This window comes from Grus americana, chromosome 5 (assembly GCF_028858705.1).
Source record: "Grus americana isolate bGruAme1 chromosome 5, bGruAme1.mat, whole genome shotgun sequence".
NCBI classification, from domain to species: Eukaryota; Metazoa; Chordata; class Aves; order Gruiformes; family Gruidae; genus Grus; species Grus americana.
In genome coordinates, this window is record NC_072856.1 from 32182480 (window position 1) to 32206308 (window position 23829).

At 44.4% G+C, this 23829-nt stretch overlaps 1 protein-coding gene across 5 annotated transcripts in view; it reads left to right on the forward strand.

The window, feature by feature from the left end:
• The first annotated feature begins 14262 nt into the window (after positions 1 to 14262).
• MAP3K9 (mitogen-activated protein kinase kinase kinase 9) overlaps positions 14263 to 23829 on the forward strand; it is a 67881-nt gene continuing 58314 nt past the window's right edge. For all 5 annotated transcript variants that reach the window (XR_008577373.1, XR_008577374.1, XM_054827542.1 and 2 more), the window contains exons 1-2: positions 14263 to 14816; positions 20349 to 20762. Coding sequence is in view for 3 of the 5 variants with exons in the window: in XM_054827542.1 (XP_054683517.1) it covers positions 14516 to 14816; positions 20349 to 20762 (715 nt within the window). In the remaining 2 variants the exon portion in view is untranslated. The remainder of the gene's footprint in view (positions 14817 to 20348; positions 20763 to 23829) is intronic.

Below are 23829 nucleotides of genomic sequence, written 5' to 3' on the forward strand. Positions count from 1 at the left end.
TTGTTGTCCAGAAATTGTCTCTATACAGCTTTCTGCTGCATGGTTTTAGCAGCTACGTGGGCCCCAGTCTCACTATCCTAACCTCTCGCAGCACGGCTGAAAAATCAATTGGAATGGCTTAACGGTCCCATTGCTAGAGACAGACTGCAGTTTTAAGATGAATTTTCCTCCTAAAGGTAGTTCTGTTAGTGTTCCTTACAAGAAAATTGTGATGGCATCATCCGCTTTCACATTACAGGACCTAAGTGCGTGAATGTGTCCACACAGAAATCACACAGAGAAGCGTCATCGGTGTCGCAGTGACCACAAGGTCTCTCTGAAAAAGAGGAATTTGCTAGCATTGCTGGTACAAGAATTGTCTAAAAACACCATGGAGATGAAACATAATAACCAAGGCTAAAATTAGAATATCCAAACACCCAGCTGACAGTATTTTAGCAGCATTTATACCACATTCTTTAAAGTACAGCACAATGGTGCCTCACTGTAAGAAATTTCTACCAAACTGATTCATGATGCCACTGGGATAAATTCCTATTTAAGATCTTTGTTCACAGCTAAAACTCTCGGTTTGAAGTACAAAGCTCCCATAGCATGCGAATGAGTCCCCAAGTCCATCTTCTCAATTTTAAAGGATTTCCTCTCTCTTATGGCTCTTTTTAGCCATTTTTCTGAGAAAGTTAAACCTTTTGAATTGGTCAGTCCCTGCCTAGGAGAGGATTTCAGTTTAAAGTACATTGTCGGAGGCAGAATTTTAAAAAATATTAAATGCCTACCAATTTCAGGGTAATGAAAAGAGGCCAAAATTAGGAACCCCAAGGAGGAAACATGGGCAGAATTTGGAGAGCAGTCTTAAGACGGCTGGCTTATCAACAGGGAACTGTGGAAACCTGTGGCATAACTAGTGGCATTGCAAGGCAACAAAGTTGTAGGGGATACAAGTCACAATTTCATGTGATTGGATTTTGTGCAAATACAAGGGTCCACTCGGGCAGATTAGTTGAGAGGCCCTGGAGGCCTTGGCAGTTTCGCTAGATCTTTCTTGGATTTCAGCTTCATTCTGAATAAACAGAAAACTAACTTTATATTTCTGTCTGATTTCAACTCCTTTGCTAACTGTGTGTGCAAGACTCCTCACTGAATACAGCCTTGTCTGAAGTGGAATATGGCAGTGACTGTGTGCTTTAGTAGGAGGTGTGAAGAATAATTTTGACATTCAAGACTATTGGAAACAGTATGTAATTCATTGCCTTGAGATGGAATGTGGCCATAGTTAACAACCTGAAGTTGAGAAAAGAACTGCAGAATCTCAGTTTAAATCCCTTTTGGAAGGTAGCATCTCTAGTCACACGCTGCTTCAGCACCAATATAGGTCGGTCGCAGCAGAAGCAGTGCTACTTTTCAAACAACCAAGGCTTAAATTCCCAGAGATGTCGTATGATTTATACTGGCAAGAAATCTCAGCTGCCTCACAAGAGCTGCCCCTTCCTGGATTCTTCCTTCTGTTCTCTGGAGGTCTCCCAGCTAAATATTGAGCAGGTCAGACCTGCTTAGTGTAGAAGATCTGATGAAATCATGCCCTGAGGTGTTGTGACTACTATTTTTGTGTTTGCTTGAATTGGCAGTGCCTGAAGGTACAGTTGACAGATTTCAGAATGTGAAAATGATTAATCTGGGGGGAGTGCCCTGAAACACTGCCACTTTATGTCAGATCTAAAGTAACTTGGATTCCAGCAACCCTTTAAAGAGTTATTTTAAAAGAAAACCCGTATGAGCTACCCAGTGAGTAACATTCCAGGAATCACAGAGGCACAGACCCAGGCTGTCCCAGACAATCTTTCCTTTTTCTCTAGGCTATGTTTTCTCTAAGCAGTAGCTTAAGGAAGCCATCATCCTACAGCCGTACCACTGCATGAACCAAATGAAACCAGGCATCAGTACAGCGGAATGAGGGAAGCCTGAAGGAGGTGTGATGAGAGCTTTATTAGAGAGGACATATGGCTTTTAAAGAAAGGGTCTTTGGCAGCCAGCTGGAGGTGGCATAATTATTCATCAGGAAAACAACAGCAGCTACAAAGATCTCCCTCCCCTGCTGGCTGAATAGATTTGTTGCAGCCATTCAATGGGCAACTGGTTTTAACCTACCCTCCATAAACAGCATTTCATGTTAAGCTGATTTAGGAGGAAGCTCTTACTGTAAAGGAAATCCATAGCTATACGGAAACACATACGCACATTCAACTCAGCCTCTTCTTGCAGCCTCCACTTTCAGCAAGCTCTTTGCTGTGTAACCCAGTAAGACAGTCACTGGGAACACAGAGCACACATATGCATGTATATAGACCCGTTTGTTCATGCACATATATAGATACACCACAGGTTCTGAAACAGCATAATATTTCATGCAAATATTCTTTCAGCTGCATTAGCTGATAGTCTTCAGCCTGTTCTTACATCAGACTGTGTTTTGCTTTTCACATTTATCATCAGAATTCTTTGCCCTCATCTGTACACGTAAGGCCTGATGATCCTCATCAACAGCAGGAGCATGGTGGCACCGTATTGAGTAGGGAACTATGTGCAGCCGTGAAAAGTGGACTTAAAAATAGATTCACTTTTTGCAACTCTGTGTTATCTGTTAAGTGGCACAGATACTAATACATGTGTTGGATGGAGGTTTTTTATCTGTGGACGAAAGCAACTTGCAAAGGAGGTAGCTTTAATTCCTTTGTATAGGTGTTAAAACTGTTGCAAATTGAGTGATTTACTCCGGTTCATGACACAAACCGTTGACAAAGCCAGCGCCCAGATCTCCTAGGTCCTGATCCATTAGACAGAGTCATGCTGAACATAAAGAGCACCTGCACAAACTGTCACAGCTTCTGCAGAGTCAGTACTAGACAGGTGAGCATTTTCTTGGTTCAGAGACAAGGCAGCGGTGTGAAACTAAGGCTATTAATTCCTCCCCTATTTATTTATCACATAAGTTTGGTCCCCACTTCATATCAAGAACAGATCCTGAACAGCACAGTAGTGACGGAGTTCACAGATCAGAGGACTGCAGGCAGATTCATTCCAACTGTCAGCCAGCCAAAGGGTTTTTCTATAAGCACTGCTCGTTGGTCCATCCCTTCGATGGAAAAACCCATAGGAGACGCTCTGAGAGGGTGGATCCGTGAGCAACCTTTTGCAGAGTTCCTTCCTGATCTTTTCCTTAGGAATGAGGGATTTGCCCATCATGGAGCAGCTTTATGCATCTTCCCTCAGGGCAGATTCTTAGGGATCTTCAAGCATCCAGAGGCATCTGTGTTTCCCAACTTGCACAGATGCCTTGTGCAGCTGCTGGGCTCTGGGCTCCAGGTTTGGCTCCAGAGCACACTCTGTATTAATAGCATTAGTCTATTTATTTCATTGGTGCATTCTTTATCAGTCCACGGCATGGAAAGATATATTCAGCCCCTTGGGAAATCTTTGATGGATTAAGCAATGAACAGGGAGAAAACTGTTAGAGAGCAAAGGAATTAGAGATAGGCATATGATGCTAATGACAGTCATATATTTCTGACCTCATCTGTCGGAGAAACGTATAACCTTCACCTTTTCATAGGCCTTCCCAGAACCGTGATGACTGCAAAATGGCCTGGAAACACTTTTCTGGAGATAAACAATGGAAATGATCTAACATTAAAAATAACCCTAAAGACAAAAAATCAGAAACGACTTTGAAACAAAGGAAGGGTGGAGTAAGCAACCCTTTTGGAGAGATTTATACTCTGCTTCATGTTGCTTATAGAACCCAGAAATGCCAATGAATGTTGCATGAGAAATCTGTAAGCTATATGCCTATAGCTGTTATATACAGTGTTCTAAATAGTATAGAAATTAGTAGACCTATTAAAAAATTTGCAGCAGTTAAAATTAGATTTGGAGTGATTTATCTTTTTGCCATTGTTTCAGCATGTGACATGACATGAAAGGAGGTTTTGTTGCAAGCAGTATTTTAACCACAAAAAGCTATTTCGCAGTAGAAAATGTACTTCCAAGATTTAATTCAATACTGAGTGTTACACAAATCATATGACAAACAGTCTCGCTGTGGTAACAGCAGAATTAAGCGCAGGTGGCCAAAGTATTTTGACTCTTGGACTGAATTTTGAATTTCTGCTACACACTGCTGCTTCACAGTTATGTTGGTAGCAATGCAACTAAATGCTTCCTTGTAAATCTTTAAATGGCATGTGATGGAAAACAAGCAAAACATTTTATATGAAAAAAAAAAAGATATAAGTCAAAGCTTCAGGCATAATTTTGCAAGCTATATATTGAAAAGCATCTTTATTCACAACTATTACTTCTATTGACATCAGGAAAACTGCATACAACTTGATTTTATTTTTTTTTAACGCAGAAAGTCTGTAGGATCCGGGTCTTAGAAGTAAACAGTTCAGAGCTTATAATAATCCAACTTTTCACTAGCCTCCCTTCTGCCTTACTCCTTACAACAGATCTAAACAACACATACTTTCTCAAAAAGACTTCTGTGTGACTGGCCGACCTGGTGGGAGCTTCTGTCGGATGTTATTCTCACTAGCTAATTGCATCTCCTGGTTCTATGAACCTCGTCATCTCACAAACTTTGAGGCAAGTGCTTAAATTGTCAGATTTGCTCATAAATACAACAGCGAAATTACGAGGGACTGAGTTTAATGGAGTGATGGAAGAACATCGGCTCCAGGCTTAAAATGTTTAATAGGAGTGGGACCGATGTCTCCAGAATATCCATCAAATTCAGTTAGCTAGGGTGACCTTCGAGGGAATTCAGTAGGAGGTGGCTGCACAGGCAGCGTGTGTGGCCTTGTGTAGTCTACAGGGAAAAGAGAGACTGCATGACTGAAAGCTTATCCTTTATAATAACACCTCGTCTTCTTCCCAACGATAAGATAGCAACAGCCATTGTCTCTGTGATCCGTCTTTCTTTCTAACACTCTCTATCCAAAATAAGGATAGAAGTGTGCTGAGAGTTAGTCAGCCTCTGTGGATACAAACCTGGAAACCGTCGCGTTCTCTGAATCGGTCGGTAGCAGAGCTGAGGAAAAAGCCAGGAGTCCTAGGTGTGCATGCACAGCTACATTTGAATTCAGATTAATTTAAGTGAAAATTAATTAACCTGCCTCCCCCTACTGCACAGTTTTTTAAGAAAAAGAAAGATTACATCCCAAAAGCACGTGTTTCTTTTTTCTCTCTTACAGCAGGATTTGTAATGGCACACCTAAGTGCCCACAGAAGATTTAAAAAGGATAAACTGGAGGGCAAACAGGAAAGAACTGAAATTGGCCCCAGTTTCAGAGGATAAAAGGAGTTGTTCTGAGGGGGAAGCTGGAGGAAAAGTATGGTAAGAGTAGTACGAAGCATGGACCATGAGAAGGGGTCTTCCAAGGAGGACCTGGGTGTCTAGGGGAGCCTGTGCACCTAAGTCTTCCAAACCTCCTTGGGGACCTAGATGAGGCTGGGCTCAGCGGTGTCATTCGTAACAAAATGCAGGTTAAGAAAGTTTATGCTTCTGCTGAGGACAACCGTGAGATCATTTCTCATACATGCTAGGAGATGACTACATACAGTTCTATTTTCGGTGCTATACCCCTGGCTGGGCTTACTGGCTGTGGGATGTAAACTGGGCCTGGCAAACTCCCTCCTGGATGGGTGAGAACCCGACCAGATGAAGTGCTCATGAGCGAGATGACTCACACTACCTCATTCCTTCACTATTACGCAACTTGCTTGTTTTCCAGAGTAAGGTTTTCTTCCACGTTCTTTCTGTGGTAGGTTTTTTTTTTTCCCTTTCGGTAAAAGCGCCTGCCTTTGTCATGATTTCACCCCGAAATGGGCAGGGAATTCAATAATGCAACCTGGCAGGGTATCAAAGGTCCATTTTCTCAAGGGGAACAGGAAAAGATAATAATGGGTTGAGGAACTGGAAAACAAATACGTCCTATGCAGACTACAATTGTTTCATCTAAGCGAATAAAAACAATGAGCTTTGGGCCCTGAGGAAGCAGCGTGCGGCTCCAGCAGGATCAAAAATAGCCCGGGCGAGAATTTCTTCATTGTTAACCTCAGAATGGGAAAATAAGCTGGCTTTACAAGGCGGCGCTGGCGGCGAGGGCACGGGCGGCCGTGGGGCAGCGCCGCGGAGGGGCAGCGCTCGGGGGCTGCCAGCGGGTCCCGGCGCCCCCCGGCGGCACCGCGGGACGCGGCGGAGCCCCGGCCACCTCCCCTCCCCTCCCCTCCGCTCCGCTCCGCTCCGCTCCCACCCCCCGCCCCGCCGCCGTCACCCCCCGCCGCGCCGCCGCTGGGTTCCGGCCCGCCCCCTCCCGGGGGCTTCACTGAGAGCTGCCTTGGAGAGGAGGAATTTTCAGGCTCCTTAAGTCAAAGGTTTCATCCTTCTGCTGTGTTAATTGAGACCGATGAGGCTCTCAGTGCCAATTAGTCACGGCTCCTGCTGGTGAGGTGATCCCGAGTCTCATTCAGCGGTGAGAAGGAGCAAAAATAAGTGCAGGAAGGTTACTGTAAATGTCATGTTACGTCTTGTGTCTCCGGAGCGGGTCTGAGGAGAAAAGAGACCGCCCAGGGGCTGACACTGCAGCTCCTCAGCACGGGTGACATTCCCCGGCACACCCATAATAACGAGACCTGCCTCCTTAGAGATCCTCCTCCCCAGAGAGCGCAGGAGTTTGTTAGCCTTTCCTTTTTATTATCCACATACAGAAATTCCGGCACGGTATTGACGATTCAAGGATGGATACCTTCTACTAGGGTTAGGGAGGCAAAACAATTTGTACCTTAAAATTGGATAGAAAGGAAGAGTGTTTCTTTGCTGGTAGTGAAGCAGCTATGCTATACTAGAAAGGATGAGGTAACTGTGTGAAAATGGGGAAATGCACTTTTTGTAGCCATCAAAATACTCTCGCTGTAACATATTTTACATTTGCATTCAAAATAATACAGGCAAATAGCATGCTAGGTTTTCCTGAAGCTTATTAGAAAACGGCGGGTTCCGTTCAGCATCTCAATCCCACCAGGTACCCGTGTACAGTCCCAGGGAGGTGCTTGCTCCTGTTACAGGCTTCAGTCCTTTCAGACTCCCATAGGAACACCACAGAGTCTAACAAGAGTAGACACTGTTGTGGAGTAATGGAAAGAAAGGCTCTGCTGGCATGAATTTGAGGTGGATGCTTAACGAGCATTAAAGCGGTGAGTGAATTAAGTAGCTCATTCTAGTGAGTGCTGGTTCATCGTTACGGCTTTCCCCGGTAGCTTGACAGAAGTTACAGAAAAAAAGATATAAAAAAATCCGAGAATTGCAAAACCTTTTATTGTGAGTCTTTTTCAAATCCCCTCTTCCTGTAAAGCCAAGTAAGTGTCTTGTTTTGAATACAAGGGTCAAAGCCAACTTCAAGAAAGCTCTGATTATTACTTGTCCATCCACAAACACTGTAGGTAGAATCTTACCTGAGACCTTTTGGGATGGAAGCTGAGACTCTCCGCTTCCCAGTGGTACAAAATTTCAGATTCTACCAGCAGTGGAACAGGGAGACTTAAGCTTAAGCAACATATACGTGCAGAAAGCCTGTCATCCATACACTAACAAATCTCTTACAGGCCCTTTCAGCGGCAGAATTTGGAGGCACAATACCACACCATGAGAAAGAAAGAGGCATGTATCCTTCGGAAGTTCATAATGTTTAATGTTATCTTTTGAAAACCACTCAGGTACCAATCAGAGTCAAAGACATTCAACAGTCTGCAGTCTGGGACTTGATGGTGTGGAGGAACAGAGCTCACCAATGAAGACTGCCAATTAGGGAAAGAAAAAAAAAGTAAATAAATAATGCAAATGAATTCTGGAGTGTAAAGGCAGACTCTTTGAGATGGTTGTAACATGCAATCCCTGCTCTATGGGTTGATGTCTCCGGCTGTCTACGGATCTGGCGCTGCCAGTACTGAGAGATGGCATTACAATAAAAACCATGATGTGTCTCTCTGCCCGCATTTAACTAAAACATCAAAACAGAATTAGGTCCATTTCCATGTAAGTACAAGGAAATCCCCTTCCAGTTGCCTTATGAAATATCGAATGAATACAGTATCATATCTGAGCTTAGTCACCAGGCAAAGAGTAGATGCTACACAGGAAAGTCAAGACAGAAAATTTTCTGGTAAAGAGTCATACATTTCTTGAAAGAGGCTCCTCTAACTAATTCTGCTAAGGATTTAAACTGTGATTGCAAATAAAAGGAGACAGCAGGCAAATGTTGCCTATTCCCTCAAGACAACATGGAAAAAAACAATTACTACTGCACTGACCTAGTTGGTCTTATTTTAGATTGAGGTTTATTATTCTGAATAGTAAGTTAACTTACTGAATACAAATTAGAGAAAAAAGATATCAGCCTCAATCAACAAAAGGATTGTTTTACTCCAAATGAAAAAGCTATCTATTTTATGTCCATAAATTTGTAACGACAGGAGATTTAGTAGAGTTACGATTTGGGTATAAAGCTATGATTTGGATATGAATGCTGGTATCTAATGGATGTTGTATGTCTCTCTATGTTGTAATTCTAATGTGCCATTAGAATTAGGAATAAAGTTTGCATCCATCTCCTATGGTTTGAGTTCAGACGCACGATTCTTCATTTTTGTGTTGTGTTTCTGAAGGTATTCAAGGGTGGCTTCAGCCACCTGAAAACTGGCCCAAACGCTTTGTTTGACAATCTTAAAGCCTAAACAAAACCTCGGACTAGCTAATATCTTGTTTCCCGTCTTGTTTTTGTTACTTCCAACCAAAACCTCATTGCCCTCACAAACAAGGGAGACTCGGTCATTCCCTGGGCAGAAGGCCTCGAACGGGAGCTGAGGTGCCACAGGCAGCGCAGAACGCTCTGAGCAAGCGCCGCACCATACGCTGGCTGCGGCACTGAAGGGTACCGTGCTGCTGCTTCATTTTTCACCTGAAACATAAAAAGGAAGATCAAGGCCACCAGCACCTATAAAGATTTCAGAAACCCGAAAGGTTTGCTGCAGTGTCTTTGCTGAACTCCAGTGGGAGCATTTGCATTGCACTAAACTCAGTTCCTCTATTCAAGGAAGTCAAATTTTTGTTCCACGCACTTGCAAAACCGTGACTGGCAGCGCGGTTCTGGCGTTTCTCTACAGGAGCAGCAACTCAACCAATTACAAACTAAACAAGAGCTAAAAATGTGGCTTGGCTTGAGATAATACAGAGTATGCAAATGTTGGTCATTGCTAAGGCAAAGTCAGACATTATTTCTGTTAGCTGTATATCTTTTAGTGTAGGCAGAAATGCCAATTGAAAATCTTCCTTTGTTTTATTTATCTTATAGAGATGCTGATAAATGTAGGAATGCTTCATGCTACATGTGAAATTATACTGTGACTTGCAATAATAGTCATGTAATCATTGCTGTATTTTATTATCAAAACAAATTCAAACTAAATTTAAAAGCCAAGTCTGTCTGTAAAATCTACTGGAAGCTCACAGATTTTGGCCCAGAATTTCCACTCTCCAGTGTTTTTAGTCTTCTTTTATTTTCCAGGTCATCTGTTCTATGGAGAAAGAAGATATAGCCATCTGGGAGATTAGCATGTATATTTCATGAAGCAGAGCAGAGCGCTCTCTTTTACTGACTCAGATGCTAAAGACCCAGATTCGCAGCCTGCCTCCTAGCTAGCACAGCACAGTTCATAAAGCTTCTGTTGCCAGTGGCTTACCTCTCTCCCCTGCATGAAGAACAAACCTACACTAAAGTGATGTTGGCAAAGGAGTACCGTTCTAAAGTGTGGAAAAAAACAGAGTCTGGCTTTACAGCCATGCAGAGAGGCGATTTATAATGACAGAAGAGTCCATTTGTCAGAAAAGCTTGCATTGTTCGAGGAGAGATTATCAGCAATTGATCGAACAAATCTGTCTACTGGTATGAGATACATCTCCAGAGTGGTGTACGTGGTTATATCTGTGGATATAACCATGGAACGCAGCTGAGATATATCCTCTGAAATGTATAAAAGCCAAATGAGAGCATTAGTGCTGGGTTAATTTAAGATGCAATATAAATTACCATGGGACGTAAAAGGAGTGAGCTGCACTAAGCAGATGTGCCAAGGAGCATCTCCTTAATCTTTTATACTTTCTTCCTGTGCTGGTAGAGATGTGCTTTCATCGTGGCTGTTGTTGGAAGTACAGTGGTTCTCTAGTACTGCCGTGTAGCTGGACTGTGCTGGTACTTTTTCTTCTTTCTGGACATTCCTCTTCCTTTTTTTTGTTTTTATAGCATTCTAGTTTTTTCCCCTCACAGAGCACAGAGATTATGAGCCTAGAGTGCCAACATTTTGATATCCAGTGTAGATTTATAACCATGGACTGGCACAGTGGTAACATGTTGTTATAGAGCTGCTAAGCCCAGTGAAGAGAGAGGAAAGGCGTCCGTTGAAAGAGAGAGTACTAATTTAATAGTCAGCACAAACCTCTAGAAAAGACAGGGCAAAAGCTGAGATGATCATCCTAAATTTATATGAATCATGGAATCGAATAAGCAGAGTACTTTCCACAGCTTCTTAAAACAAGGGCTGGGGATAGACTGGCCTTTTTGTTTATCCTCTAATAATCTGTTGAGTTTTTTAAATGTGGATGCAAAAATGAGCCTGAAATAAAATCCTTGGTCCCAAGTTTCCACTTTGGAGGAAGTCTGAACTACATTCAGAGTATCATCTGCTTTTGCAGATTAGACTCTCCTTTTAAAACATATTATAACAAAATCTATATCCAAATTTTGGGAAGCACTGAGTGTGTATTCAGACGCAGACTTTGAGAACTGGATCTGTTATATCTAGAATCTAATTCCCATTATTCAGATCTGCTGAATAATAATGGGAACATATACAGTCTTATTAGAAAATGCATAAGAAAAAACCCTCCAGTGTAGCATTTAGTCTGTATGTTCACCAGAAAGGCACGCACCATTTCAAAAATCTTTCTGTATCTTGCAAACGCTAAAATGGCATCTTTCACAGACTGCACGCAGACACTCTTTAATGCTCTTTTCTTCTGCCTTTTGCCAGTTGCTGAAACATGAACTTAACATTTACTGACTCTTCTGTTTACCTTGATCCTAAGAACAGCCTTCCCAATCTGGCCAAATCTTTTCATTCAGAAACCAGTCTCAGACATGGCTGGTAAAAGATGCCAAGGGAAGTCTGTGAGAATGGGAAAATCCTGTCATGGTTCTTCAGAGCATTTCGCTGGTCACTCTCCCAGCTCCAGGCACTGGCTGCTTTGGGCTTCCTGAGCCAGTCACACCATCTCTGTAGAACCAAACACATCAGCGGTGGGAAGGGAAGAAAAAAAAAAAAAAAAGAGGAGGAAGAAATCCCCAACCAAACAAATCCAAGATGTCTTTGAGAAGCAAAGCTGACTGTGTGCTTCAATTTCAAGGCGTTCCACAAGATGGCAGGGCTCTGTCTTGGCAGGTGACTACAGCAGCCCGAGCCTCCTCACGAGTCCTTTTCCTCCCATCATAGTTTTCATTATTGGTAATACAACTCTGTAGTTTAAGTCTTTTGTTTTCTATAGCAGCGATCAAAGTAAGCGTCAAACAGCTGAAAGACAGGAGACTTCTTTTTTCTTATGTCTCACTAAAATGTTCTTATACAACTTTTAAAGCATAATATTCACATAAAACATAATAATTCTCCACTGTGTGAATTAAAGAAATTTTTTTTTTTCTAAATAAAATCGGACAGAAAAGTATTGCGTGCAACCAAGGCTCTTTTAACTAGGGATATGAACAGCAGTCCTTCAGATTCCATCTCAATCGTCTGTTATTTGAACTCCAAAAATTACGAATACAGCTATTTGTTACCCCTCAGCTTCAGGATCAAGACAAGCTAACCTAACCTCGGGCTGTTGCTGAAAGAGCGGGTCTGTTGTCCCCTTCACCTGTCCTGCCCTGCTTCCTTACATTGTACAGGACTGGGAGTACAGTCCTGATGTAAGTCAGGTCGACCTAAAAAGCTGATTGAAAACTAGCTGCTTTTACTTGGCAACTTAGCTTTCAATTAGATAAATGAGCTGAAATGACTCCACAGCCGAGCAGTCGCTACTGCTGCAATCAGGAAAGCGGGTCAAGCATATGATGAGGGGCAGGAAAGTCCCTTCCAGCAACAGAGTAATATTGGATAAGCGTATGCTAATTGTGAAAACACACCCTTAAGTAACAGAGGAATAGCAGAGAGGACGCATCCTCAGCTCCACCCTCACTGGCAGGAGGAGATGGGAGGTACGGGAGAAAATCTAAAGCTCATTTCTTAGACAAATTCAATTTGAAAACTAGCGCTGCAGCATGCCCAAATCTTGCGGGTGTCACATCGAAATGTTAGTTCCGACCTCAACTAGATATATTTCGCTCTTTATTTGTAAAATAAGGATATTCATATGACAGCTCTTTCTAGGCAAGTTTTTTGTTTCTGTCAGAAATAAAGGCTGTGATGTTTGTGAAAAAAGAAAGGAACTAGAAAAATTTCAGTTCCCTCCAGGGTTCTCTGCAATACTTCTTACTAAGTTTTGGTTGGGTGGAGGTGTTTTCCCAGAAAACAGAGAAGCGAATTCAAATATTTTACAAACAACGATAAGGATTTTGAATGACCTCTTTAACTCAAAGCGCACTATCCTTAAGATCTTCGTCATTCTTTTCAAAGAAACCTAAACCCTGGCGCTTCCTAAGTGCAGCAGCACAGTGCAAACAGAGGGACAGAGAAATAGATAGCCAAAGCCTCACTGCACAAAATTTAAGAACTAATAGCAGTTACTCTGTACATGAAACAAAACAAATGCCTCACTAGGGAATGGAGAATTTTTTTTTAAATTGCATCTTGCAGAGAAGAATTGTGCAACTCCACTTACAAAACGCTGAAGAAAAACTAAGCCCAAGTAAGTGGGGAGACATTCTGTGTGGTCAGAGCACCCCGGGACTCTCATCAGGGGGCATCGTTATGGTGAAGCATGAACAGAGGCTTTCTGCTTCCAGTTTTACCACTGAAAATTGGATGACGATTTTAAAGAAAACTGGAGTGAAACGGGAAAAAAAAAATCTCCCTTTTGTATCACTAAATACAAACAGATTCTGTTCACAAGGCCTGGTATCTTCCCAAGCTGTAAAAACACTGGTAGCAGGGAGAAGGAATTTGTATCTTCAGGCCCAGGCAGCTATACACCGATTGCCAGACTGAGAAATAAATACAGATGGTTTAATACAGGCATTCAGCAGGGACGCATCCACCTTCACCCTGGACACAAATCAGGCACCGCCTGTGTTGAAGCACAGGCTGACTGGATGGCCTAACTGAAGAGAAAGACGTCCCCGGCCCCTGCCGGGGTTTGGTTTCTGGCCGAAGCCGTTCCGGGCTGTGGCGGCCCCGGGTGCAGGAGGGCGGCGGGCAGGAGGCTGCGCGGGCCGCTCCGGTGGCCCAGGAAGGGCGGACAACGGGTACGGACAGGCAGCTCTGGCTACACACGGCCACCACCATAAATCCCAACCGCCTGCACCCCCAGGAGACCCGGCCTGGCTCGGCAGCCCTCGGGAGGCCCGGGCGGGACCCCGGCGCCCGGGAGCGGGGGGGAAGACATCGATAGGCGGCGGAGCAGCCCTAGTCACCGGGCAGCGGCCGCGCCAAGGGACGGCGATTAAGGAGAGAGCAGCAGCACCTGCCCCGGGACCGGCGCGGTGTCAGGCCCGGCCCCAGGTGCGCCACCTCCCCGCAGCAGGCAACGCCTGCCCCGCCGCTGGCCAGCAGCGCCCCGCGCGGCCCCGCCCTCCGCCAGACGAAGGTCGCCCCGCCCAGCCAATCGCCCACCCCTCCGACCCTCTCCCGTGTCATGCCCCTTTCGCCAGCCAATGAGAAGCGGCGTGGAAGGCGGAGCTTGGGGCGCTTAACTGACAAGCGCCGCGAGGCCCAATGGGAAGCGAAAGCTGACGAGGCGGGGGCCAATTGGGGGGACACCGGTGAGTGCGGGACTCCGGGGCCAGGGGCTGGGCGGGGAGTGGGCGTGGCCAAGAGGGCGAGAGCCCTCAATCAGGTGAGGGCGGCGTTGACGGGCGGTAGCGGCGGCCAATGGCGATGAGGAGGCGGAGCCTCCCCCTCCCGCCGCCGAAGCTGCCAGAGAGTCAGGTGGCTCCGGGATGCGCGGCCGCGGCGGCAGGCGGAGGCGGGCGAGGAGGAGGGGGGGCATGCGGCGGCGGCTCGGTGGCACGCGCTGCCTGCCCTCGCCTCTTCCCGCGCTGGGCTGAGGCGGCCCCGCACCGGGCCACCCCCACCCCCCCGGCGGCACCTGCTGCCGGCAGGCGCCGGGCCGCATGAACAATAGGCGGCGGTACCGGCCCCGCCGCCCCCCGCAGCGCCCGGCTGCCGCGGGCGCCTCCCCCTATGGAGCAGCCTCGCCATGGAGCCCCTCACAGAGCTCAGCCAGGAGGGCGCGGGCGGCGGGGAGCCGCCGGGCGGCGGGCCGCTCTGGACCGCCGTCTTCGAGTACGAGGCGTGCGGCGAGGACGAGCTGAGCCTGCGGCCGGGGGACGTGGTGCAGGTGCTGTCCCGGGACTCGCACGTGTCCGGCGACGAGGGCTGGTGGACGGGCAAGATCGACCAGCGCGTCGGCATCTTCCCCAGCAACTACGTGAGCAGCGGCGTGCAGGGGGGCGGCCCGGAGCTGCGGGCCCGCTACCCGCCGCCCCCCGTCATACAGCGTAAGGCGGGCTGGGCTCGGGGCGGAGGGCTCAGCGCGGCCCCTCGCCGCCACTCGGCGGGAGGGAGCGGCCCGGTCCCGGCCCTCCTGTGGGCCTAGGGGGGGGTGGGGGTGGGGCCGCCATGGTGGGCGGGGACGGACCGGACCGGCGGGAGCCGGGACTGGCGGGATGGGTTGGGGTGGGGGCAGCCCCGGCCCTCCCCAGGTCCCTGAGGGGAGGCGGCACCGTCGCCGGCGCGGAGGGAAGGCCCGGTCCGGCCCGGCCTTTCCGTCGGCCGTGACGGGAGCCGGGGGCCGCCGCGGCGGGGAGGGTCCCAGCACGGTGGGGGGAGGCCGCGGGGCCCGGCCGGCGGCGGGGGGGTGCAGGGGCGAGTGGGCCCCGCCATGGCCCTTGGCGCGGGAGCGGAGGGGGTTGCGGCGGCCCGGCCCCTCACGTCCTGGGGCTGCCCTCGGCTGGCGGCCCCGCTCGGCTGGTGCCGGGGCCCCCCTGGCCCCGTTCTCCGGTCCATTCCCTTTCCCACCCGCAGCCGCATTCCTGCTGCTCCAGTGCCCTTCTGTCTTCCAGGCTAGCGCTTCTCTCCAGGGAGGCCGAACCTAGCTCGGCGTGTTAGCGTTTCGCTGACGCCGGGAGCAGTTTCCCGTTATTAAATCCTGTGTTCGCAGGGGCCGATCAGTTTTCACCAAACGGCTGGAGCTTGGTGGCTGGGCAGTGGGGGAGTCACTGGGGGCTCTGGCGACTCTCCCTTTAAGAATATCCTTAAGGAGAGGTTGCAGGATAGGAAGCATTTGCTTTCTGCAGTGTTGATTCACTGCTAATACTTGTCTAATATCTTCCTTTCTCCTAACTAAAAGCTTATTATTTCTGACTTAAAAATTCCTAAGTTGACTTGTGTTACCAGGTTCCTCCTTTGCCTTCTTACAAATTCTGTTCTAAAATACCCGTGAATGAATTTTATCCAAGTTTGGATATCTGGGCCTACCTGAGGGTTGCTTGACTAAGTTATGATGTTGAAGGCATGAAGGGATTGATTTGTTTCTGTGAGCTTCAGTGCAGTTTTGAAGCCTTTGTTGGAGCCAGAGAATAGGGCCATTTCATCTTTACATTTTTTTTAGCCACTATGTACAATTGTGGAAAGAGAAACAGTGTGGAATGACTGTTTCTAGATCTTGTTTATCTATCACTATTGACAATTCAGGCAAGAAGAAAGCTTTTTTTTGGAAGGGCAGAGAAAAATCTTTAGACTAGTAGACTTTTCTAGAAAGTAAAAAGAGTAAAAAGATGCTTTGTCTGATCTAGGACGTATCTCCAAGGAATACAACTAATAGCTTTTTTCTTATTCTGTGCTCTGTTTGAAAGCATTTAGGTAAAAACTCAGTAATTCGTAGTATTGCCCTTGGGATTCCGAAGGGACCAGGTTGGGCAGTGGTGGTGCTTTCTTTCATGCTGGAACAGTATAGATTATTTTCTTCCCCACATGCAGAAAACATTGTGAATGCTTATTAGGTTTTACCCTTGAGATAGTTAGGAGAACCATTTCTACAGAGCTTCTTGAAGCCTCTGGTCCCCTCCTGTTTTGACTCTAACTCTGGATTCTCCATGCTTTTCCATGGTTCGATAGTTCAGGAACAGTAGTGGAGTTGCACCTTCCCCCTTTATCCTTGTCTTACCCTTCTAGTGCCACAACAGGACTATAGTACTTCTGTTCTCTCAAGTCACCAACCATATGTTCATGACAGAGTATAATTTATTGCCCTCCAGTAAGCTTTTAATATGCTAAAGGAGTATATTTCTTTATTTAAAAAAAACCAATGCAATTCAGACAGAGGGTAAAGTTGGTTGCTGTTGAAATGGATTTTCAAGTTTAATGTTAGAAATCCCTCTGCAAGCAATGATATCCACTTTTAGAGCTGGTGATGTTAGCTTGATAGCTGTTTGGAATAACAGTCTGCTGTTAACTTATTGGACTATGAAACATTAAAGTTTTGCTGGAGTGATGCAAGATGTCATTCCAGACATGCACCTCAGCACAGAAGCTTCTTTTAGTTGCTTTCCTAAAGTTTATCTTCATGTTTAATGAAGGTTTTGGAGTCTAAGTCCCAGAGATTCTGCCTCCACTGAGAGCTGTAGTAGTATAACTAGTAATTGCACGCTGTCCTTCAGCCATCCACGTAGTGTGCTTGAATCTTACCTCAGCAGGGGTACCATGAATGATAAAAGTAGCCTATTGAGGCTGTCAGCAGTGGGCCAACTTGAAGGACCCTCGTGTGCGCTATGGGCTCTTACACACTACGGACTGAATTAAATAGCTTAATTGTATGGTATAATAAATGCTGATTAAACAGCAACTACTTTCCAGTTGTCAACATGCCACTGGTTCATGGTGTACAGCCTCTGTAATTCCTTTTCGTTCCCTGGAGGAATGATACCACTTCAGTTCATAAATCCTAAGGCAACAAATGCATGTTAGACATTCCCGTTGCCCTTACAGTCCAGTACAGCAAGTCTGCCAAATTAAAGTAGTGTTTAGAAAAGGGATTAGTGTGTTTAGAAAGGTGAAGAAAAACAAATACTTTGTGCACTAATGTAGCTGTGTAACTATAAGTCTGTGAAAACAAAGAAAATAACACAAAGAAAATAACACAAAATACCTTAAAAAAACCAGCAAGCAAAACTTTTCTAATGAAGAGTTGGTGGTGGGTTTTTTTTTTTTCTGATTAAGCTGCCCATGAGGGTGAGCTGGCCAGTCTGCCTTAAAGAAACATACGTTTTCAAAGTAAAGCTAAGGCCATACTTTGCAAATAAAAGAAAGCTTTCTTTGCAAAATAACTTGCACTGTAAAACGTTGAATTTCTTCTGGGAGCATAAACCTCACAGTTTTACGTGCCAGACTTGTTCTAGTTCATTTGTGCATCCAACAGGCGTTGGTTTGGTTTTTTTTTTTTTTTTCTGAAGTGAAAGGGGCGACAGCATACAGGAAGAGTTTTGCTATCCATGTCTTCGGTTTTCCTTTGCCCATGTCCTCCTTCTCCTGCCTGCCGCCTTCCTGTCGCACTTCTTTTCCGCGCCGGCCGCTGGCCGAAGCTGTGGCGGGGAGGGGGGGTCAGGGCCGGGCCGGGAGCTGTCCCTTCAGCACCGCCGGCGCTGCCCGCCGCCGCGCCGCTCCTCTCCCACGCTGAGCCGCGGGCCGGTGGGAACCGCTCGCTCGACGTGGCTTTAATGACTTCTGAATCGCTGAAATGTCCGAGGAAAAAGGCTGATTGTGAATACCACCGGAATGTTATGTGTCCGGAGTTCCGGGGACGGTCTGTCGATCTTGTTTTGTGGCTTACATGTTTGGTCATTTTCAGTCTTTGGCCCTGTCCCTAGAGGCAGGTTAAGTAAGCATTCTACCAGTGCTGAAATTCTACTGACTGAAGGTGAGAGGACTCAGCATCTGATTTCTTTAGCTCTTTTATCAGTGAGAAATACCAGAGCAGCTCCTTTAGTGTATTCTCAGTAACAGGGTAGTTTCATATCTGGACTTATTGTCATTACAATCTTGTTCTAAAATTTCAGTGTTTCTAGTAAGAATCTACTCCTCCATCTTTTCTAGTAATCTGTAGCTCATGAGCATTTGAACACCAAGGCTGCTACCATCAGAGTGAAACCTTCTTTGTTGTGTAAATCCTTGAAGTTCAGAGCATTACCCAAAAGATGTACTCACAGTAACAGACAAATTGTTTTTGTATTCTAGACTGTAAAAGGTTTCTCCTCCTTTTGGAAGACTTTCCTGATCAGTTTTCTATCTTGCTTCCCATTAATGGAACACTAGGAAAAAGAGTACAAGCATTGTTATTACACTAGCTAAGGGTTCGGATGTATTGGCTGTACAGCATAGGAAGGGTGATGATATTACCCTTATATGTAGTCAGCTCCTAGCTCATAGGTTTGACTAACTTACAGAAGTAAGCCAGGCTTTTAAAAAATCATGTTCAGAGAAGATAGAGCTCAGTGAAAAAAAAATAAAATCTGCAGCCGTGGACAGCAGAATTCATATTAACTCCATACAGTATTGTGACAATGTCTTGTACTATAGACTTATAGTTAGGAAAGACATTTGACTGGAATAAGTAAAATATTTTACTTAAGCAGAATCTAACCTGCTCCCTTGCCTTGTATGACTACGTAATTTATTTTTAAAACAGTGGAGAGTTTTATGTATACAATCGATAACTACATAACCCAGTAATATAATACAGTACTCTGAATTAATACCTACATCAAGTAAGTCCATTTACAGACTTAACTTTCTTTCTACTAGACAAAGCAGAAGAACCATATCAGATTTGGCATTTCAAATGCAGTAAAGTATTAAAAGTCTTGGTGACTTCCTGCTTAAATCCTTGCACTACGGTATTTTTCCTTTAAAACTTTTAAAAATTTCTTTGACCGTAACTGGTAACTGCCAAAATATCAGACAGAGTAGCATCAATGATATCTCACCGATGACCTACCACTACTGTAAATTTAGCCATGTCAGCATGCTTTCATTGGTCAGTATGTGGGTTTTCCATTCTACATTAGTCAGTATTGAATGGGTTCTTTTGGCCATCTGCGAGCATAAACGATGTTTAGTGTACAGTTGTACAGGATACATTTTCTCACCACTTTTGCTGCAGATGCAATTTATATGCTGAATTTAGACTTCTGCATCTGTAGATTTTTACTGTACAACACCAAGTAGCCACCAGTTACTGTGGCAGCTTGTAAAGAATAGCTGTGAGTGCATGAGAATGGAAAATGATGATTCTGTTGTTTCACATAGCTTCTGTAATAAAAAATGCAGTATGCATTAATCAAAAATGTTTTTCTTATTGCTAGCTCTGCATACTCAGTATGTGGTCTGATCCATCTGTTTGTCACACTATCGTCAGTAGTGTCAGAATTGGTTAACGGATCTTTTGCGGGGAGTGAATCTGCAAAGCTTGTAGAGGTGTGGAAGAATAAGTGTGATTTGGGAAGGACTAAAAGATTGTTAGTGGCAGTTGAATAAGAGACATTCAAATAAGGAACAAATGCAGGAGCAGATGCATTTTGTGTTGAATTTTAGCTATGTCACATTAAGCACTATATAGTGAAGTCAGTGAAGATTAGCCTGTAGGTGTGTGTTTCTTTTTTGTAATCTTGTACTGTCATTGAGGGCAGGAAATGAGGGTTTATCCTTAAAGGAGTGTCAGTGTTATAAGAGTTTAAGTGTGTTAAGAGGAGGCTATTTTATTCAAAGTGTGTCATTCACTAGCATCAGGTCAAATTCATCTTCATTCACAGTGACTACTTCGCAGAGGTTTTATGATACTGCAAGACCTGTTTCACCACACTATTTGGCAATGAAAGATTGTCAGCTTTCATTTGTATTGTTTTGGAATGAAAATTGGCCCTTCCTCCAAGGGTAAGGGTGAGGCTGGGCAACATGGACCTTCAGCTGATGTACAGGCTGCGTAGTTGCTAAATGTTTACATCTTTTTTTTTTTTTTTTTTTTCCTCTTTTCCTAGTCCTGGAGATCGACTTCTCAGAGCTTGTTCTGGAGGAAATCATTGGCATAGGAGGCTTTGGAAAAGTGTATCGAGCTGTATGGATAGGAGATGAGGTTGCTGTCAAGGCAGCTCGCTATGACCCTGATGAGGACATCAGCCAGACCATTGAGAATGTCCGACAAGAGGCCAAGCTCTTTGCAATGTTAAAGCATCCCAACATCATCGCCCTCAGGGGTGTGTGTTTGAAGGAACCTAATCTTTGCTTGATCATGGAGTTTGCCCGAGGAGGATCACTCAACAGAGTGTTGTCTGGTAAAAGGATACCTCCTGACATACTAGTGAACTGGGCAGTACAGATTGCGAGGGGAATGAACTACCTGCACGAGGAAGCAATTGTTCCCATAATTCACCGTGACCTGAAGTCCAGCAACAGTAAGTGCTACACAGTGAATGGCCAGGGTGCTGGGATACGGTTATGGAAAGAAATAGTATAAAGAAAAGAGGGGAGTAATGGTAACTTAGCATTCCTTTCTTGTGAACCACTGTATCCTCTAATTCAATCCCAGAGGGGTTTATTTTTCTATAATATGGTTCTACAGACCACAGGAAACATGTAAATGTTTTTACTTTATAGAAGCAACTTAAATGATTGGATGCAAAAGCAACTGTAAATGGAGCTTCTCTAGTAGCTCGGGTATATATATATATACAGTGTCTCAGTTTTATTGGCGTTTCAGAAGACTCCCGTATGTTGGAAAGTCTTGTTGAATTTAAAATATGTATTCTCCTTTCACTTCTTGGAAGGATAAATGGTCCCAAGCTTTCGTTTTACATGCTAAATTTTGCTGTACAGATGAGATGCAAGCCTTTTTTCCTTATGGGAGATCTAACCCTGCTGAATTGGATCTTCTCTCTATCCCTCATAGAGCTGGTATTGACAGAAACATTAACTCAGGTAAATTAAATGTCCCAGTGGGTGGCCTTGTACACCCAGGACTTCAGCTGATGTTTGTGGTTCTTTACGTGGGATTCAGCTGACCTGTTGGAGCATGGGGACTGAACTTTGGTGTTACAATTCTGGAATTCATGGTGAATAACTACTCTGTGATACTAATAACATTATCTGGCACTTGGGTATTGTTTTTGTAGTGTGTCTGTTTTCCCAAACTTAAAATTGCCTTGAAGTCAAACGCATGCATAGAACATTATTTAAGAGTGTGGGAGCGAACTCCTGCAGTGGTTTAAAGATCATCATCTCCTTTCTTGATTCCTGCATGCAGCTCTCTGGCCTTTCTCTCTGCTTGTCTGTGTCGAGATGGCAAAAGCAAACATGTACCTGCATGTTGGCTGCAGTGGTTTAGATAGGTGTGTTAGTATAAACTCATTTTCATTCACGGCTTGAGTTAGTAAGAAGCGCTCCGAACTGGGTGGCAGGGATGCAGGCACATGTACATGTTCTCTTTTGCTTTGAGGGCAGTAACATCTAGCAAAGAGGTCTGACAGATGGGAATTTTAATATCTTAAATAGAATCACTAGAGCTACTGTTAACCATTACAATGCTGTAAATTCCAAGGCCTTGCGGAATCTTCCTGTGGTTTTTTGGCCTCGAATCTTGTATAGTTTGCTGTGAAGAGAAAAAAAAAAAAGGTGTTATTAACTCTTGTTAATGAGTGTGAAAATAGGAACTATGAGAGCTTTCAAAGTAGTTTCTACAATATTATTTTTATAGTATTAAAGTTTCCCTTTTTGTTAGAGTAAGGCAATCTTAACGTCTATAAAGATTTCCTAATATCTAAACCCTTCCCTTACTGATGGCAGTATATATGGGCATATTGATAAAAGCTGTAAAATGAAGGCTTGATTGGCTTGGTTAATGGATGACTGGCTGCATCTGTGAATAAGAAATGGTTGCCTTTAATTGTTGGGCCTCTACTTCTTACCTAAGAAAATATTTACTTGCTTATTTTGCTAACAGGCTATTAAGACTTTCTTGCCTAATGCTATCTGAACATTTTAGAGGTTTAGAGTGAAAGTTATTTCTAAGATAAAAAGCTGTTAGCTCCCACTATTTCACTGTTTTGTTCAAACTAGAGACTGCTAGTTGTAAAAGGGAAATGTATCAACCAGAGAACCAGCCCAACTAGAGGGACACCTGCGCACAGTGTCACCAACCAACCACAGACGTGGATGCTAAAAAACATCTGTACTGTCAGCAGCAGGAGTAAATATCTCTTGTCACAGTGAATCAGCAGTACGTAATTGTGCTACACTGCAAATTGTCTGTGAGAAGTTGAGGGGTTTGCTACATGTATTACTAGAATTTTCCTCATTTGGGAGGAAGCAATAGTAAAGGAAGAGGAAGAATGAGTTGGAATGCCTGTGGAAGGATTCAAAGACATCCTATGGAGAGGAGAGGTAGAGAATTTACATGGTGGTCTTGACCAAAGATACCAGCAGATCTAGTTCAGAAATGATGGGTTTAGGAAAATTCTAGCCCAGCTAGCTCCGCAGAAAGCATATTACATTTGGTAAACTAAAAAAATGTAGCAACTGGTACTGGAGGGAAGGACTTCAGATACTTTTAAGGAAAATTCATTGTTTTGTATCTCTCTCTTGAAACAAGATGAATTGGTAACCTCAGGTATGGGCTTGACATATTACAACAGCTGTTTAGTTTGGCAATATAGAGTTCTTCATTCTCTGCTGTGTGGTGGAAGAGGAATTTAAAAAATGTATGCTATTTTAAACATTTGAAAATGTATGTTCTTTTCTGGGTGTATCTATAAAGCAAGTATCATAAATATTAGATTATTACAACAGTGGGACTTTTTTGGTGAGGAGGGACTGCTGGTCTTTTCTGGGTTTTTCTTGTTTGTTTGTTTTTTTCCCAAAAGTCTATATTACCTATATATGCAGGTAGACTTAATTCTTGGTTATCTGTAGGATAAACAACTTTGAACTGCCCAAGTCATGTCCTTCCTGAATACTCTGTCACTGCATTGCTGAAATCCCTTTTCCATTATGTGTAAAAAAGGTCTTGGAAATTTCTCTGCTCTGATTTCTGTGGAAAACCTTTTTACAAGTTTTGTAAAAATTAGTGGACTAAGTATGTTATCGCATCCTGATTTTTATATGGCTTGTGTTTTTCTGATGTACTTGGTTTTGTCAATTACTGTGGATAACTAGAACAGGTTATGTTGTTAGCTTTGTGTCTGCAGAATTACAAGCTGGTAGCATTTTCCTTGCATAAGTTACCACCCACCAACTGATAGGCAGTAATGTGTCTCTGGAGAAGGTACAGCTTCTGCTTGGAAGAATTTGGAAAAGATTCTTGCAGACACATTTCTTCCATGTACTAAACATCTACAAGTACTGTTGAGCTGTCGTGGGAGCATCAGCTGTATTGATCTACTGATTGGTACTGCCTACGTTTAGTAATAGATGGTGATTCTCATACATCTCATCTTGCCTTCAAGCACCAGCTGGGACCTGCACTAT